Source organism: Bison bison, unplaced genomic scaffold, assembly GCF_000754665.1.
Source record: "Bison bison bison isolate TAMUID 2011002044 unplaced genomic scaffold, Bison_UMD1.0 scf7180017864516, whole genome shotgun sequence".
Classification (NCBI taxonomy): Eukaryota; Metazoa; Chordata; class Mammalia; order Artiodactyla; family Bovidae; genus Bison; species Bison bison.
This window is the reverse complement of record NW_011495069.1, coordinates 6,054,937-6,073,599: the sequence shown is the minus strand read 5'-3', so window position 1 is coordinate 6,073,599 and position 18,663 is coordinate 6,054,937. Positions and strand designations below refer to the sequence as shown.

The window sequence follows — 18,663 nt, the reverse complement described above, 5'->3', positions numbered from 1 at the left end:
AAGGGGCCCTGGACCTCCTGAAGAAGCTCGGCAGCTGGCAGATGTCCATCCAGCTGCTCCAGGTGGGTGGCGATGGGCAGCCCCTGGGGCAGTGCCGGCGGCAGGTGGGCGACCTTGTGCAGGAAGGAAAGACCTTCTTGGGGGACCCTCCCAGGAGGGGGTCTTGGAGGGATTTCTGAAGGGAAGGCAGCAGGGGGGGTCTTGAGGTACTCTAGGTGTGGGAACAGAAGCCTGTAGATGGCAACGGAAGCTTTCTAAGCTCTCGGGGCCCTCTGGATCTGGGGACAAGACTGACCCGCTTTCTTTGAACCCCCAAGTTCCTAAGACCCGAGGTTTCTGGGATCCAGGAGGCCAGTGTCTCGGGGAAAGGTGAAAGCCTCCCCTGTTTTTGCATTTTCCATGTGGCCTCCAAAACTCTGCCAGAAGCTCTTGGCCCTGAAAAGCTAGCACATACCCAAGCTGTAAAGTAGCCAGAGTTGTGTCTTAGGCTAAAATTTGAACTCCAGGACACCAGAGGGCAGAGAACAGGGAAGAGTCCTGGGCACCAGCCAGGCCTGTGGCCCCCAGCGCTGCCACCCCAGCTTTACTTCAAAGCTTCAGTTACCCCTGCAGGCGGGGGGCCGGGCCTTGGGCACCGACCTCACTCAGGGCAGCAGGTCCATTATAAAGTCAGGGTGATAACCTCAGCCACAGTTCCAGGGTGAAGCCCTGGGGAGCCTGGGCCAGGGCAAGGGGATGGGTGCCCTGGAGCAGGTCTTGCCAACCAGGACAGCCAGTCCAGCGTGTCCTGATTCCCAGGCTGGCTCCTGACCTTCTCCCTTTGCAGACCACCAGGATTGGAGTCGCCGTGAACGGGGTCCGCAAGCACTGCTCCAACAAGGAGGTGGTGGCCTTGGCCAAAGTCCTCATCAGGAACTGGAAGCAGCTGCTGGGTGAGGGGGCCGGGTCCCCGGGGCCGAGTGTTTCTCCCCGCACCTGGGTGCTGGCTTATAGCAGGTACCCAGAGTATGGCTGTTGAATGACTCAGCTACGACCCCCAGTGGGAGTGCCAGGGTTTGTCTACTCCACAAATGTGGGGTAGTTTTAATGATGGGCGAGTTTTCATGTCTGTGTCCCTACGTGTGTATTTCTGTGTGTTTCATGTGTGTGTACACATCTGTACATACACATCGGTGTGCGGAGATGTCTTTCTGTCCCCATGCGTGAGCTTGAGCTTGCACCCACGTGTGCACACTGTATGTGCATTCGTGTGTAAACGCGCACTTGTTGGGAGAGGGGTGAGGCTGCCCGCGTCCCTGCCCTTCGCTCCTTTCTCCCCCAAAGTCTTGGGTTTGGCTGAGACAGAGTGAGTTGAGGAACAATGTCATGATTCTGTTTTTAGATTCCCCAGCAACCCCCAAAGGAGAAAAAGGAGAGGAAAGAGTAAAAGCCAAGAAGAAGGAAAAAGGGCTTGACTGTTCGGATTGGAAGCCAGAGACAAGTCTTTCTCCACCAAGGAAAAAACGGGTGGAAGAGCCCAAAGACAGGTACTCGTTCTGGGATGGGAGAAGGGGGCTGACGCGCAACACGTCCTCTGACAGCACTCCTGTTTGTATGACGTCCTTTTGTCTTCACACACCAGGAGGTGCGTATTGTATTTCCCTCTACAGTGCCCCCTCTGGGGGCCTTCTTGGCCCCGCCAGACTGACTCACGAGACTCAAATAGGCCGTCCCTGGCGGGGCTTCACCTTGAAGGATGCAGGGACAGGAGATGCAGCGTGCCAGCAGGGCAGCTTCTCATCACCGCGGTGTTCCTCATCACCAAGACTTCTCACAGGGCAGTGGTCCCCAACCTTGCTTGGCACCAGGGGCCAGTGTCATGGAAGACAGTTTTCCCATGGGTGGTGGGGTGGCAGGAGGGGAGAGGAGGATGCTTTCCGGATGATGCAAGCACGTTACACTTATCGTACACTTTAATTTCCATTACTGTTGCATCAGCTGCACCTCAGGTCATCAGTCCTTAGATCCTGGAGGTTGGGGACCCTGTCATAGGGACCAGGCTGTGTCCAGAGCTGTTCTCCTGCCCACCCGGATGACATTCCCAGGTGCAAAGAATGAGACCACCGAGGGCGGGAACTCGCTCCACATACTGCAGTTGATAAGTCCCATAAACCAGGTCTCCAGGATTCCAGCAAGGGCAATGACCAGTTACAAGATTTACAGCACTCGGGGTAGCCCCAAGCTGCGGTTTTTCCGTAGATCGTTGATAGTTCTTTCATAGTCCTTTCCCGTCTAGACACAGTTTACCAATCAGGGCTCCTTTGCTCTAGACTCGGTGTCACTTAGGGATACAGCTTGACGGTCCACCTTCGTCAGGGTTCCAGGTGAATGGGGCTGGGAACTTACTTGTCCACAGAGAAGGCGTATTTTGCTGGCTTTTTAGTTAAAATCGCCTTCAGCAATAAGGAAGCTGAAGACTGGGGAGCAGGGCCTTTCTCAGGGTCACACAGCCATTATGTAACAGAGTGGGAGCCCCATCTTTGTCAGACCCTCAGACCTCTGCTGAGGTCTCAACTCTGTGTCTGTTCCCCCTTGCCCACCCCAGCCAGGGTCTCCAAAAATGCATGACTTTTAAAAAATATTTATTTATTTAGCTGTGCCATGTCTTCATTGCAGCATGTGGGATCTAGTTCCCTGGCCAGGATTTGAACCCAAGGCCCCTGCATTGGGAGCACAGAGTCTTAGCCACTGGACCACCAGAGAAGTCCCAGTGCATGACTTGCTTATCAACGCAAATGGCCTTATCCACGATGGTAGATAAAAGCCTTCATGGACGTATTAGTAGGTCCTACCTGTTCCCTACATGGCTAGTCAGATCACTTAACTCCTTCGGGAGGAGGTCATTTAATAGATAAGGGACTGAGACTAGATGACACTGATTAGTAAACGATGGTACTAGGTACAGCCAGTATGACTTGTGATCTACCAACATTTTAAACTTTTAAAAATTGTATTCATTTAATTAATTTATTTTCGGCTACGCTGGGTCTATTGCGGTGCGTGGGCTTTCTCTCCTTGCAGCATGTGGGGGCAGCTCTCTAGTTATGGTGCTTGGGCTTCTCACTACGGTGACTTCTCTTGCTGTGGAGCCCAGGCTCTAGGCACAGGGGCTTCAGTAGTTGCAGCTCTCAGGCTCTAAGGTGCAGGCTCAGTAGCTGTGGCACACAGGCTTAGTTGCTCTGGTCCCAATCTTCCGGGGCCAGGGATCGAACCCATGTCCCCCATATTGGCAGGTGGATTCTTAACCAGTGGACTACCAGGGAAACCCTATAACATATTTTTATCACCCTTGTTTAATTTTTGAAAGTACTGTAATTCTGGGACTTCCCTGGTGGTCCAGTGGTTGAGAATCTGCCTTGCAATGCAGAGGATCCGGATCCCTAGTCCGGGTACTAAGATTCTGTCTGCCTCAGGGCAACTAAGCCTGTGCACCACAAGTACTGAGTCTGAGCTCTAGAACCCACAACCCACAACTACTGAGCACATGGGCTGCAACTATAGAGCACGTGTGTTGCAACTACAGAAGCCCTTGTGCCGGAGAGCTTGTGCTCCGCAACGAGAGAAGCCCCCACAGTGAGAAGCCTGCACGCTGCCACTGGAGCGTAGAGCCTGCCCACCTCGACCAGAGAAAGCCCTTCCCCAGCAGCGAAGACCCGTGTGGCCAAGGATAAATAAATAAATCTGTTGTAGAAATCATGGAAAATATTTAAAAAGTATGAAAAAATCACATTCCCACCACCCAAAAATAATCACTGCGAATACTTTGGTATATGTTTTTCTCTGTTTTCTATAGTTACCATCAATTCTGTAGCCCGCTTTTTAAGATGCAGTACTTGTCAGCTTGGAATCTTCTGAATGTTCTATTCCTTTCATTCTGCTAATTTTGCAATCATATCCCACTTGGAGGAATGGTCATTGGCATTTAATGTTTCACATGGTGTGTTTGGTTTTCCCAAAGGGATTAAAAGGCTGGCCTCCAGGGATCCTGTGATCCCCCATGCCTAGCATGGAGTGAGCATTTACTGAGCATTGCCAGGCCCAGCTGTACCAACACAATCCCCTGTGGAAAATTCGTGCTCTGGCTGGTCTAGCCATGTCTGGAGCACCTGTTTGGTTCTGAAAGTGAAAGTGTTAGTTGCTCAGTTGTGTCCGACTCTTTGTGACCCCATGGACTGTAGCCCGCCAGGCTCCTCTGTCCATGGAATTCTCCAGGTAAGAATACTGGAGTGGGTCATCATTCCCTTCTCCAGGGGAATCTTCCCAACCCAGGGATCGAATTTGGGTCTCCTTCATTGCAGACAGATTCTTCACTGTCTGAGCTACCAGGGAAGTTTGGTTCTAAGTACCTTGGCAAATAAATGAAGGACCAGGATCTTGTGACATACAGTTGAAGACTAGAGGCTGAAGTGTTGGGTGAGGAGAGCAAATGGGATATGGGACTAGTCTGTGGAATAGGGAGTATAGACATCTGGGTACATATGGTAGCTTGGGCATGGGTGTTTCCTTTAGCTCTGTCCCCAAATCCCGCCTAATGATCAGCAAAGGGATTTCCTTTAAAGGCCTACTGAGATGACAGGTGTGGGCGAGGAGACAGTTGGAAAGCAGAAAGCGAATTTCTAGGCTGAACTTAATGACTTACATCCTTAGACTCTGAGATTCACTGTTGTGACCTGAAAAATGAATGTCATTATCTCATTATATATAAAGTTTATATGCAGAGCTCAGTCCCTCAGTCGTGTCCCCTCTTCACAACCCCCATGGACTGAAGCCCACCAGTCTTCTCAGTCCATGGAATTCTCCAGGCAGGAATACTGGATGGGTTGCCATTTCCTTCAGGGGATCTTCCCAAAACCCACATCTCCTGCATTAGCAGGCAGATTCTTTATCACTGAGCCACCTGGGAAGCCCTAAAATGTGTATAACTGTAAGTAAGTGATAAGTGAAGTCGCTCAGTCGTGTCCGACTTTTTGTGACCCCATGGACTGCAGCCTCCCAGGCTTCTCTGTTCATGGGATTTTCCAGGCAAGGGTACTGGAGTGGGTTGCCTTTCCCTATATGTGTATATATGTTTATAGCCTTCTAGGCTTTTTCCTGTGCATCTACCCTTGAAATACTTATTGTATTAATAAAATGGAATTAAACTGCATATACTATTTAGCAGCCTTTTCACATCATATATTTTTTCCAACAGTGAGTCACATTTAGAGTAAAAAGTTTAGAAAGTCAAACACAAGAAGAAAATAACAGAAATGATCACTGTTAACATCTTGATGTATATCTTTCTCATCTTTATAAGAACATATGTGTGTGTGTATATATATATAGAGAGAGAGTTATATTTTCTTAGAAAATTAGAATCACACTATAATACTGTTTTATAACCAGCATTTTACATTTAACAGCATCCTGGGGTGTTAAATTGTTGATGCCAGCTCACTTTTCACAGCTGGAGCTATGAGATGAAGTTGTCTCTGTGGCTGAGCAGAGAGTGGGGTGGTTGTCCCCCTACCTTGCTGGGAGAGTCCAGTGGGCAGGGGTCCTATTTCAGTTCCGTTGGTGAAATTCCTTTCTTTTAAATTTTCCTAATTGACTATTATCATATATAAACACTATAACCACATTATTATATAAACACTGTAACCACATTACTAAAATTTAAAATAAGAATTAAAAATATTTCTCCACAGTGTGCCGCTTCTGAAAAAGGAAACAGCTTGTATTTTCTTCCTCTTCCCTTCCAGTCCTGATCTACTTACATAATTTTACCGTTCCTGTAGACACAAGGGACAATTACATCCCTGTTTATTTATCTTCCTAATGTATTCTAGGCATTTTTTTCATGTTCCTGAATAGTTTTCATAATGATCCTTCTCAAAAATGGCAGAATTTTTCTGGTTTGTTCTAAAAAGCATTGAGGAAAGGCCAGAAAATGGGGAGTCCCAGGGAGAGGAGAGACCCATGTCTCCCTTCCTTTCTCCCACTGCAAGAATCTCAGCTCCCAGCTCTGCCTGCACCTGTCCATCCCCGTGGGGCAGTCAGGGGGGAACCCCACAGAGGAGCTCCCAGGGCCCAGTGTGGGACTGGAGGGGACATACAAAGGAAGGTCTCTGCCCCCTCCCTCTCTGCTGCCTCCCCCTGTGTTTAAGCTGGGGCAGAGGTCCACAGGATCGTTAAGAGCTGGCACCTGAAACTTTCTCACCTGCTGTCCCCCAGGCCACGTGGAGAATGAGATGGGAGCTGGAAATCCATGCAGGAGCCTTATTGTTATCTGGAAAAGAAGAAATCAGATACCTAGGATTAGGGAGCATTGAGGAGTTCTTCATGGTGGGAACTGCAGTAGGGACGTTAATGATCTAGTCTTCCTTCTAGCCAGCCCACAAACACAGGTCCTTTTCCCAGCGTTGGACAGATGAGGGAGCTGATGCTCAAAGAAGATGACCTGCCCAGGGGCAGGGCTGGGACTTCAGCTCACGTTACCGTCCTGTGCTCAGTGCATCACTCCACTGCTCGGCCGTGTCCGAGTCTTTGCAGTCCCATGGACTGTAGCCCTCCAGACTCTTCTGTCCAGGCAAGAATACAAGAGTGGGTGTCATTTCCTTCTCCAGAGGATCTGCCTGACCCAGGGCTCGAAACCATGTCTCCTGCATTGGCAGGTGGATTCTTTACCACTGCGCCACCTGGGAATCATGTCACTGCCTCCCTTTTTAGAGTGTAAATGTCATGTATGTTTGTATGCATGAGAAAAAGATGCAGAGGGAAGGATCTTAAACGTAAATGATCTTATCTCTGGGGAGGTTTCTTTTTCCACATTTAAAAAAAGCATTTGTTTACTGTTTGACTTCACAGCCTTCAGCAACAAATATTTATAGAGCACCTACTCTGTGCAGGCACTGTTCTGTTCACGTAGGAGAAGTCAGTTGAGTTGAATATATTAGATTGGGCTTCCCAGAAGCAAACCCTGAGATATGGATTTAAGTGCAAGAGGTTTATTTGAGAAGTGATTTCAGGAAATGCAGACAGAGGAGAGAGGAAATGAGACAGGTAAGGGAGGGGAACCGGCAGAGGGTGTGTTCCTGAGCAGGTTACTGCCCTGAGTGGTGGTGGTTGAATCACTAAGTCGTGACTCTTGTGACCCCATGGACTGTAGTCTGCCAGCTACCTCTGTCCATGGGATTCTCCAGGCAAGCATACTGGAATGGGTGGCCATTTCCTTCTCCAGGGGATCTCCCCAATCCAAGAATCGAACCCAGGTCTCCTGCATTGTAGGCAGATTCTTTACCATCTGAGCTACAAGGGAAGCCAGGGGTTAAATCCTGCTGGAGATGGTGGAGGACACACTTCAGTCGATCCACTAGAGGGCTGAGGAAGCTGGAGTACTTGCCCATCTATTCCCACTTGTTTGGTTGAGGGCTGCTCCTGGGGTTGTTAACTCCCCTGCGATTTCTGCCCATCAGCCTGCTGGTGCTGGCTGGCACAGGCAGAGCCCCAGGGGATCTTGGAGAAGGAAGTCTTTGGGTCCCAGTGCATTTGGGAGGAGTGCCCAAGGGATGATGGGGACTCGGCATAGACAGCGTCCACCACGGGGAACAAAGCCCACCATATTCTGCTCTTGTGATATTTACCTGGTAGGTTGCTTGGACAAAGCATAAAATAAGTAAGCAAGTTATGTGGTCTGCTAGATGGTGACACCTACACTGGAATTAAAAAGGAGAACTGGGGACTTCCCTGGTGATCCACTGGTTGAGAGTCTGCCTGCCAGTGCAGGGGGCATGGGTGTGATCCCTGGCCCAGGAAGATCCCACATGCCCATCCATGCACCACAACTACAGATCCCGCAGCCCTAGAGCCTGTGCTTGCTGGTAAGAGAAGCCACTGCCGTGAGAAGCCCGCGCACCACAACTCGAGGGTAGCCCCTGCTCATTGCATCTAGAGGAAGCCCAAGTGCAGCAGCGAAGACCCTGGGCAGCCGAAAATAAATAAATAAATGATTTAAAGGGGAAAGAGAGAGAGAGCTGGGTAAGTGACATGGGGAACAGGAGTTACAATTCACAAGCAGATTAATGTGACAAAAACTATGAAAGGGGAAAATACATTCTATACAGTAAAAAGGATGTGTAGAAGTGTGCTCGGTCGTGTCTGACTCTTTTTGAGGCCATGGACTGTAGCCCACCCAGGCTCCTCTGCCCATGGAATTTTCCAGGCAAGAATACTGCAGTGGCTTGCTATGTCCTACTCCAGGGGATCTTCCCGACCCAGGCTTCTTACCCGCGTCTCTTGCATCTCCTGCATTGGCACGTGGATTCTTTACCACTGTGCCACCATGGGAAGCCCTAAAAAGAATGTAGCTACATGTATTTCGTAGAATGGGGCGGGGGGGAATTTTTCACTTCTAATCCCATGACCCCGATATAACTACGGCTAGCGTTTGGGCTGCTGTCTATGGGGTCGCACAGAGTTGGACATGACTGAAGTGACTTAGCAGCAGCATTTGGTTATGGGCTTCCCTCATAGCTCAGTTGGTAAAGAATCTGCCTGCAATGCAGGAGACCCTGGTTCGATTCCTGGGTTGGGAAGATCCCCTGGAGAAGGGATAGGCTACCTAATCCAGTATTCTTGGGCTTCCTTGTGGCTCAGCTGGTAAAGAATCCACCCTCAATGCGGGAGACCAGGGTTTGATCCCTGGGTTGAGAAGATCCCCTGGAGAAGGGAAAGGCTGCCCACTCCAGTATTTGGGCCTGGAGAATTCCATGGACTGTATAGTCCATGGGGTCGCAAAGAGTCGGACACGACTGAGCAACCTTCAGAAATGGAGAAGGAAATGGCAACCCACTCCAGTATTCTTGCCTGGAGAATCCCATGGACAGAGCAGCCTGATAGGCTACAGTCCACGGGGTTGCCAAGAGTCGGACATGACTGAGTGACTTCAGTCACTCAGCATTTGGATGTATTTCCTTTTCGTCTTCTCCTCTGCTAGGCATTAGTCCTCTTGCCTGGCCTCAGACCCAGTATGCATCTAAGTTTGCACCCTCCTTTCTCACTTCCATTTTAAACCCAGTTCTTGCAGCTCTGAGGCCCACCTCCTTCTCCCCTCCTCTTAAGGTGCCACAGGGGAGGCTGCGGCTGATTTATTCCTACTCCTCATGAGAAGTGATCATCCAAGGAGTTCAGTCCATCGGTTCCAGCTAGCTAAGGCCTGCCTGACAGCTAGGAGGAAGGGCCTGCTGAGAATTAGTTATTATAATTAGTAACACACGACGTAACACATGGGCCACATCCAACACGTATTTGGTGCTTGGCAGATCTTGGTCTCCTTCCCTCCTCTTACCTCATTTGATGGTGGGTAGGTGAAGGGGACCAGCCAGTACCTCCTGGGGCTCCCCCTGCCAGGCAGCTGGGGTCCAGGTGGACTTGGTCATCCCCAGCCCAGCACTCCTGGCTCTGGGATGCTTCCTCCCCAGACTCGGATTTCTCTAAGCCAGCACTGATGCTCACCAACCAAAGCATCTCATCTCCACTTTCTCTTCCTTTCAGGAGAGACTCTGTGGACTCCAAGTCATCAGCCACCTCCTCTCCAAAAAGACCGTCGATGGAAAGGTAAAGGCAGCCGTGGACCTCTGCACCCCAAAAGTCCTGTTCAGCGTGTGCGTGTGTCTCTCTGTCTTACTGGAGGAATCCCGAGGCAGGGAAAAGGAGGAAGCTTCCTATGTGGCACTGACTCCAATTCCTAGGACCCACGCAATAAGGGTGGCGGGGGAGGCCTCTGAATCAGAGGCATGGTTCCTTCACTGGGGTGCCTGACCAATCACTGTTATCCCATTGCTGTCTGGGGAACATCCTCAAAGTCAAGTTGAACCCAATGAAACAGGTCTTGAGAGCCGGTACCTGGATTGGGACCTCTGGGTTTGGGGCAGAAATGGTATCAACCTTGAATTATCATGTCACTCATTCATCAAATATTTATTGAGGGCCTACTGTGTGCCAAGAAGTATTCTAGGTGCCAAAGATATAGCAGTGAGCAAAAGAGACAAAATCCTTGCGGGTATGAGGCCTTTATTCTAATGGGTGAAAGTGAAAGTCACTCAGTTCAGTTCAGTCGCTCAGTCGTGTCCGACTCTTTGTGACCCCATGAATCGCAGCACACCAGGCCTCCCTGTCCATCACCAACTCCCGGAGTTCACTGAGACTCATGTCCATCGAGTCAGTGATGCCATCCAGCCATCTCATCCTCTGTCGTCCCCTTCTCCTCCTGCCCCCAATCCCTCCCAGCATCAGAGTCTTTTCCAATGAGTCAACTCTTCGCATGAGGTGGCCAAAGCACTGGCGTTTCAGCTTTAGCATCATTCCTTCCAAAGAAATCCCAGGGCTGATCTCCTTCAGAATGGACTGGTTGGATCTCCTTGCAGTCTGAGGGACTCTCAAGAGTCTTCTCCAACACCACAGTTCAAAAGCATCAATTCTTCAGCACTCAGCCTTCTTCACAGTCCAACCCTCACATCCATACGTGACCACAGGAAAAACCATAGCCTTGACTAGACGGACCTTTGTTGGCAAAGTAATGTCTCTGCTTTTGAATATGCTATCTAGGTTGGTCATAACTTTCCTTCCAAGGAGTAAGCATCTTTTAATTTCATGGCTGCAGTCACCATCTGCAGTGATTTTGGAGCCCCAAAAAATAAAGTCTGCCACTGTTTCCACTGTTTCCCCATCTATTTCCCATGAAATGATGGGACCGGATGCCATGATCTTCGTTTTCTGAATGTTGAGCTTTAAGCCAACTTTTTCACTCTCCACTTTCCCTTTCATCAAGAGGCTTTTGAGTTCCTCTTCACTTTCTGCCATAAGGGTGGTGTCATCTGCATATCTGAGGTTATTGATATTTCTCCCGGCAATCTTGATTCCAGCTTGTGTTTCTTCCAGTCCAGCGTTTCTCATGATGTACTCTGCATAGAAGTTACATAAGCAGGGTGACAATATATAGCCTTGATGTACTCCTTTTCCTATTTGGAACCAGTCTGTTGTTCCATGTCCAGATGTAACTGTTGCTTCCTGAGCTGCATATAGATTTCTCAAGAGGCAGATCAGGTGGTCTAGTATTCCCATCTCTTTCAGAATTTTCCACAGTTTATTGTGATCTACACAGTCAAAGGCTTTGACATGTTTTTCTGGAACTCTCTTGCTTTTTCGATGATCCAGCGGGTGTTGGCAATTTGATCTCTGATTCCTCTGCCTTTTCTAAAACCAGCTTGAACATCAGGAAGTTCATGGTTCACGTATTGCTGAAGCCTGGCTTGGAGAATTTTGAGCATTACTTTATTAGCATTCAGTCGTGTCCAGCTCTTTGTGACCCCATGGACTATACAGTCCGTGGAATTCTCCAGGCCAGAATACTGGAGTGGATAGCCTTTCCCTTCTCCAGCGGATCTTCCCTACCCAGTAATTGAACCAGGGTCTCCTGCATTGCAGGTAGATTCTTTACCAACTAAGCTATCAGGAAAGCCTCATATTCTAATGGGGGAAACTGGTAATACATATGATAAGTAAATATTGTTGTTTAATCGCTTAGTCATATCCGACTCTTTGCGACCCCATGGACTGTAGGCTCCTCTGTTCATGGAATTCTCCAGGCAAGAATACTGGGGTGGGTTGCCATGCCCTTCTCCAGGGGATCTTCTCAACCCGGGGATCGAACCCACATCTCTTATATCTGCCTGTATTGGCAGGTTGGAAAGGGTGGTCACTGCAGTGGTCAGGAGAGCCCTCATTGAAGAGATGACCTGTGCGCAAAAACATGAAAGAAACGAGGAGTTAGCCAGACACTGGGGTCATTCCAAACAGAAGGCCTGCAAGTGGGAGTGTGCTTGGCAGGGTCAGGGAGCGGTGAGGTGGCCGGTGGGTCTGGAGTGAATAAGTGAAGGTGGGAGTTGGAAGACGGTGTGAAAAGGAGCCCCTGGAGGGTACTGAGCGTGGGGATTCTATGAGTGAATTTATCAGAATCCCTCTTGCTGCTGTGTTAGGTTGTCAGGGCCACAGACAGAAGCAGAGACCAGCCAGGAGGCTGTTTCGATAATTCGGGGAAGATGTGAGGGTGGCTTGGATCAGAGTGACAGCGTGGAGGTGGGGAGAAGTGGGAGACCCCGGGTATATGTTTTAGCGGGGCCGTACCCTGCATCATGTGGAATCTTAGTTCCCCAACCAGGGATCAAACCCTCGCCCCCTGCAGTGGAAGCTGGAGTCTTAACCACCGGACCACCAGGGAAGTCCTGACCCTGGATATATTTTGAAAGGAGAGCTATCAGGATTTCCTAACAGATTGGATGTGGAGTACAAGAGAAGAATAAGTGTCAGGATGCCTCCAGGACTTTTCATGTGAGTGTCTGTGAGGATGGAGATACTGTGAACTGGTAGGGGGAAGACTCTGTGTCGGTCAGGCTTGAGGTGGGAGATCAAGGGGTCACGTTTGGATATGTTGGATTTAGGGGTGTACAAACCACTCAGGTGAAGAAATTGAATATGCAGTAGGTTATACCACGCTGGAATTCAGGAAGAAAGCCTGGGCTGGAAATACAAATTTTAGTCATTAATATGTAGCTCGCACTTGAAGCCGCTAACCTGGATGAGATCAGCAAGGAGAAACTGTGGATAGAGGAGTGTGCATTGTGGCCCGGGAGGGAAGTCAGAGGTCAGAGCAGAAGAACCAGAGCAAAGGGAGAGCAGGCCAGGCCAGGAAGTGGCTTAAAGGTGGATCAAGGCAAATGATTAGGATCCATGGGCCATATTGGATGCTCGGGTGCCTGGAAGGAATGGTAAGGGTATTGACTTCTAGGGGAGTATGTTTGGAAGCTGCCCAGTTCTTTTGGGCTTTTTTGTTGTTTAGTTGCTCAGTCATGTCCAACTCTTTCCGACCCCATGGACTGCAGCATACCAGGCCTCCCTGTCCATCACCAACTCCCGGAGTTTGCTCAAACTCATGCCCATTGAGTCAGTGATGCCATCCAACCATTTCATCCTCTGTCATCCCTTTTTCCTCCTGCTCTCAATCTTTTAGGCCTAATGTACCAATTAGACTAGGTCAGATTTGGAGAAGGAAATGGCAACCCACTCCAGTGTTCTTGCCTGGAGAATCCCATGAACAGAGGAGCCCGGCAGGCCATGGTCCATGGGGTTGCAGAGAGTCGGACACGACTGAAGTAACTAAGCACACATGCACCAGTAAGACTGACATTGGAAAGAAAAAAGGGCACAGAAATTAGGTCATTTAAGGTTTTATGAAGATCAAACAGGCCTGGGATGTTGATGGGGCAGCTGTGCTGAGCATCCCCACCATGGCAGCTGAGTGCCAGCTCCAGCCGATGAGTAGAGGCTCTCTGCTTGGAGCACGAATCTGAGGCTACATCCTACCAGGGAAGAAGAGAGTTCTGTGATCGATTGGCATTGTCTGCCACAGGCGATGCCTCGGAATTGAGGCATAGTTCTTGGTTCTAAACTAATCAGTCCTGAATATTCATTGGAAGGACTGATGCTGAAGCTGAAGCTCCAATACTTTGGCCACCTGATGCCAAGAACAGACTCATTGGAAAAGACCCTGATGCTGGGAAAGATTGAAGGCAGGAGGAGAAGGGGACGACAGAGGATGAGATGGTTGGATGGCATCACCGATGCGATGGACATGAATTTGAGCAAACTCCGGGAGTTGATGATGGACAGGGAGGCCTGGCGTGCTGCAGTCCATGGGGTCGCAGAGAGCTGGACACGACTGAGCAACTGAACTGAACTGAACTTCCTGGTTTGCAGACAGCCGCCTTCTCACTGTGTCTACACGTGACTGAACTGAGAGAGACAGAGAAAGAGGGAGATTTCATGCTCTGGTCTCTCTTCCCCTTTTTTTTTTTTTTTTTTTTGCTGCAGTGCACTCCTGGGTTGGCATGTGGGATCTTAGTTCTCCCTACCAGGGGTAAACCTGTGCCTCCTACAGTAGAAGTAGCAGGCCTAATCACCAGGGAATTCCCTGTGGTCTCTTATTCTTCCGAGGACATTAATCCCATCATGGAACGTCACCCTCTTGACCTCATCTAAACCTAATAATGTCCCAAAGGCCCCACCGCCAAATACTATCACACTGGGAGTTAGGGCTTTAGCATATGGATTTTCGCCCGAGGGACACAGTCTATACTGCAATGTAATAATGGGAGGGCAGGGAGGGGCGCTTCTGGCATTTAGTAGGCAGCGGCCAGTGATGCTAGATGTCCCGGAATGTGAAGGACAGCCCTGCATCAAGAAGGATTGTCTCATCCAAAAATGAAACGCTGGCCAGTAACCCATTTCTGGGTTTGATGCTATAAGAAGCACATTGGACATTTGCGTCAGGGTTTATACCTTCAGGCTCCTCTCCGTACTTTGCCCTGTGGCCTGGAAGTCTTTTGGCTCCCTCGAGAATGCCTTCTTTCTCTGAGGGTTGGTCAGGCAGAGTATGTTTGTCCTTCCAACAGCTGTGCCATTTCCTGCTGCTTCAGTACTAGGTGTGGGCACCCCAGAGGGAGAGAAGCAAGTCTTGTAAACTCACTTTACCCACCACTCAGACTGTTTCCTGCGCTCTTTACCTCCATTCCTTCTTTGTCTTCCATTCATTCGCTCATTTGTTCATTCATGCATTCATCCATTAAGTCAGCACATTTGGTTTTGTTTGTTAAATATTTTATTTTTAGCTGCACTGGGTCTTAGTTGTGGCATGCAGGGTCTTTGATCTTTGTTGCAGCATGCAGGATCTTTAGTTTCTGCATGTGAAATCTAGTTCCCTGACCTGGGATCGAACCTGGGCCCCCCTGCATGGGGAGCGAGGCGTCTTAGCCACTGGAACACCAGGGAAGTCTCCCAGCAAGCACGTTTGTTGAGCACCTCCTTACAAACTCAACATCTTCCAGGGGTCGAGGTCATGTGGACACCTGGGTGACTAGTGGAGAATACCTGCCGGTCTGAAGGGGGCACCCACTACCCAGCCCCAGCTGGTGGTTGCTTTATCGATATGACACCCAGCATGCCATCCCTTCCAATTTTTTAAGGAAAGCTGGCCAACTAGATTTTCCTAAGAAATTCCCAGTTTTATGTGTTAGCAACATATTCCTATTTTCCTAAGATGCAGTAGCTCAGACAAAACTCATGTGTAGCCCATCAGTTTGTGACCTCCAAAGCTAAGCAAGGAGACACCAAAATGCTTGTTTTTTGAAGCTCTTAACGCATAATAACACAGTGTCTCAACATGACTGGAGAAGTCAAAGGAGAGTTCAGGGAAGAGAGAGTATTTGTGCTGAGAACTGAAAGATGGATTGCCTGGTAGACCAGCCAGTTGAGGGCATCCCAGGCGGAGGGAATGGCACGTGCAGAGGTGTGGTGGTGTGAGGAACTGTAGCAGGAGTACCAGGAGACAGACCGCCAAGGGCACCCCTGCGACAGAGAAGGTTGCACTTTGCCAGCTGCCCTTCGGTTTTCACCCTAGCAGTTTCGGCAGGCTTGGTGGTGCAAGTAACCGAAATGCCCTCGAGGTGGCGCACAGGAGCAGCAAGACCGGCCTCCAGGTGCCTCTGCTCAGACCTGGTTGGTGAGGATTTTTTCAGAGCTTAGTGATGTCAGACCACATGCTGGTGCTGGCCCTGGTACATCCGGGGAGCAGAAGGAAGCAGTTGACAAATCCAACACCTCCACCCCCGTCATGATGCCCTCTCTGCAGTTTGGCACAGTTCCCACTCACGTGCATTGAAAGCAAATGAGCCTGGCTGCCTGATTTGCCAGCCAGCCAGCCAGCTCCTCTCCAAGAGGAGCGACCAAGGCTGGGAGTGCCCTGCCAGGGAGGTGAGGAGGGAAATGCAACAGGCAGCCCAGCCTGGCCCAGGAAAGGGGACTCTGGAAAGCTCTCTGCCTTTTAGAGGAACAGTGAGATGTGTTGAAAAGAATTTGGAAGGCAGACAGACCTAGATGTGTGGTCTGTCTCTCCCATTTGCCAGTTGGATAACGTTGAGTACATAAATTCAGTTCTCTGAGCCTCAGTCTCTTGAACTGTAAGATGGGGATAACTATGACCCCCACAAGGTCACTGTGAGACTCAGATGAGGTAATGAAATGCTTAGCACCATCCCTAAACCAAATGGGTGCCCAGTGGATGCACAGCGCTTAGTAAGAGTGCTCACATTAGTGTGGCCATCTGCGTAAGTATTATCGAATAGTCTGTTCCTGGAATTCTCTTAGATGCTTTAATATTCTGAGCAACTCTATAAGGTGAGCACTGTTGTTCTATTTAGATATGAGAAAACGGAGGCACCTGGAAGTTAAGGAACTCATCCAGGGTCAAATGGCTACAAAGTGGTGTTATTGGAGGTTGAATCTGCGAGTCTGGCCCTGGAGCCTGTTGTTGTTCAGTCACTAAGTCACGTCTGACTCTTTGCAAGAACATGGACGGCAGCATACCAGGCTCCCCTGTCCTTCACTCTCTCCTGGAGTTTGCTCAGATTCATGTCCATTGAGTTTGTCTAACCATATCATCCAGTAGAAGTGATGCTGTCTGACTGTTTCATCCTCTGTTGCCCCCTTCTCCTCTGGAGCCTGGGCTCTTCATAAATACACTACCCCCAAAACTGACAACTTTTATTAACATTATTATGCCTCCTTCCAAGCAGTATGCTGTTGACTCCTCCCTTCCTGGTTCCCCACTGATGAGTCTTAGACACTGAGGATGTGGTGATGGGCACACAGGTCCGTGAGGGGCAACACCAGGAAGAATCTGGGCTCCGTCCCAGCTGTAGGAGATGGGTTGGTCCAGGCTGTGGGAGTTGACAGATGCTGGCTCAAAGGGCCCTCTGTTAATCCCAGAGCAGTTGGGCAGCTGGTTTTCCAAAGAGGACCTATCCCCTGCCCAAGTCAGCGCTGTCTAGACCCCTGGATGTGCCTTTCATTTCTGTGGCCCACTCCCTCAATTCATCATCTGTTCATTCACTTGATAAAGATCCATCAGGTGTCTACCTAGGGCCTTGTCACAGGTGCTGGAAGACAGTGGTGAGCCCGCAGATGGGGTCCTGGTTCTCTGGAACCTGTAATCTGGAGATGGAGGCAGACAGTGTTTATAAACACAAACAAGTTAATTACAGATTGGATAAGTGCTGTGGATGAAAGAAATTGGGTCATGTGCTAGAGAGTTCCAGGGCAGGAGAGTTGGCTTGGCTGGGATGGTCCAGGAAGGCCTCCCTGAGGATGTGACGTTGGAGCTGAGACCTGCCTGGCAGGAAAGGACCCATCATAAGAAAATCTGCAGGAGGAAGGGCCTTCCAGGAGGAGGGGGACCAGCCCTGTGGTGGGAGTGATGGGTGCGCTTAAGAAACAGAAAGCAGCAGTGCAGGGGGGTTGGGCTCCAGTGACCTGTGGGGGGAGTGAGGTGTGAGATTAAGTCAGTAGGGGAGGCCGCAGCCAGATGTTGAGGGGACGATAGGAGGCCATGGTGAGGAGTTTGACTTTATGCTGGAAATGATTGGAAGCTGTTAGACAGTCAGAAGCAGGGGAGTGATGGCATCAGCTGTGGGTTTTTGTAGATTGTCGGGGGAGGCAGGGAGAGCAGCTTGGGGTCTCCTGTGGTCATGCAGGTGAGAGCCCAGTGGCCAGGACTGGGTGCGGGAAGATTCGTGTTGGTTCGCAGGCAGCCCCTTAGACTCGAATTTACCCGATTCCCAGCCTTCCCTCGGAGAAGGCAATGGCACCCCACTCCAGTACTCTTGCCTGGAAAATCCCGTGGACAGAGGAGCCTGGTAGGCTGCCGTCTATGGGGTCGTGCAGAGTCGGACACAACTGAAGCGACTTAGCAGCAGCAGCAGCAGCCTTCGCTCACCTGCACCTTGACTCCTGCTGGAATCTGACTCTAGGACAAGACGCTTGGATCTCAGCTTCTCTGTCCTGTGCTCTGCTGCCAGGCCACCAGTTGTGAGGCAGAGCTGGGCAAAACCCAGGCTGAATTAATCTAGAATGGTGAAGTTCAAACTGAATTTAAAAAAAATAATAAAACTAGGGAATCCGTTTGGACAAAATCTGGGGGAATTCAAAATGTACACCTTGGCAGTTTCCCGGCCGTCCGGTGGTTAGGACTCAGGACTTCCAATGCCATGAGTCTGAGTTCAGTCCCCGGTTGGGGAACTAAGATCCTGCAAACTCTGCAGCAAGGCAAAAAATAAATAAATAAAATAAACCTTAAGAGGACAGAGCCTTCCCTCCTCGGACCACCCCACTCTGTGGCAGCCCTGAGACACCTTTAGGAACCTCAAGGCTCCAGAGAACACAAAACTCTCAGTGGCCCAAGGGCATCTATGGTGACAAGAGTCCACTGTGTCAAGGTCAGTCCAAAGTAGCAGGAACTGGGGGACAAGGAGGTCGATGGCAGAATTCACACTGAATGATGGGATTATCTTGTCATCCCAGGTTTTAAAATTTTATTTATTTGGGTGTGCTGGGTCTTCGTTGCTGCGTGCAGGCTTTCTCTAGTTACAGAGAGCTACTTACGGTGCATGGGCTTCTTACTGCAGTGGCTTCTCTTGTTGCCCAGCACAGGCTCTGGGGCTTCAGTGATTGTAGCGCACGGGCTTAGTTGTCCCTCGG

General features: G+C 49.8%; 1 protein-coding gene across 1 annotated transcript in view; it reads left to right on the top strand.

Annotated features, from left to right (window-relative positions):
* The window catches only part of TCEA3 (transcription elongation factor A (SII), 3), a 43,976-nt gene that overhangs the window by 4,934 nt on the left and 20,379 nt on the right, over nt 1-18,663 (top strand). The window contains exons 2-5 of the mRNA XM_010830032.1: nt 1-62; nt 827-932; nt 1,382-1,526; nt 9,571-9,633. Coding sequence (XP_010828334.1) covers nt 42-62; nt 827-932; nt 1,382-1,526; nt 9,571-9,633 — 335 coding nt within the window. The 5' untranslated portion in view covers nt 1-41. The remainder of the gene's footprint in view (nt 63-826; nt 933-1,381; nt 1,527-9,570; nt 9,634-18,663) is intronic.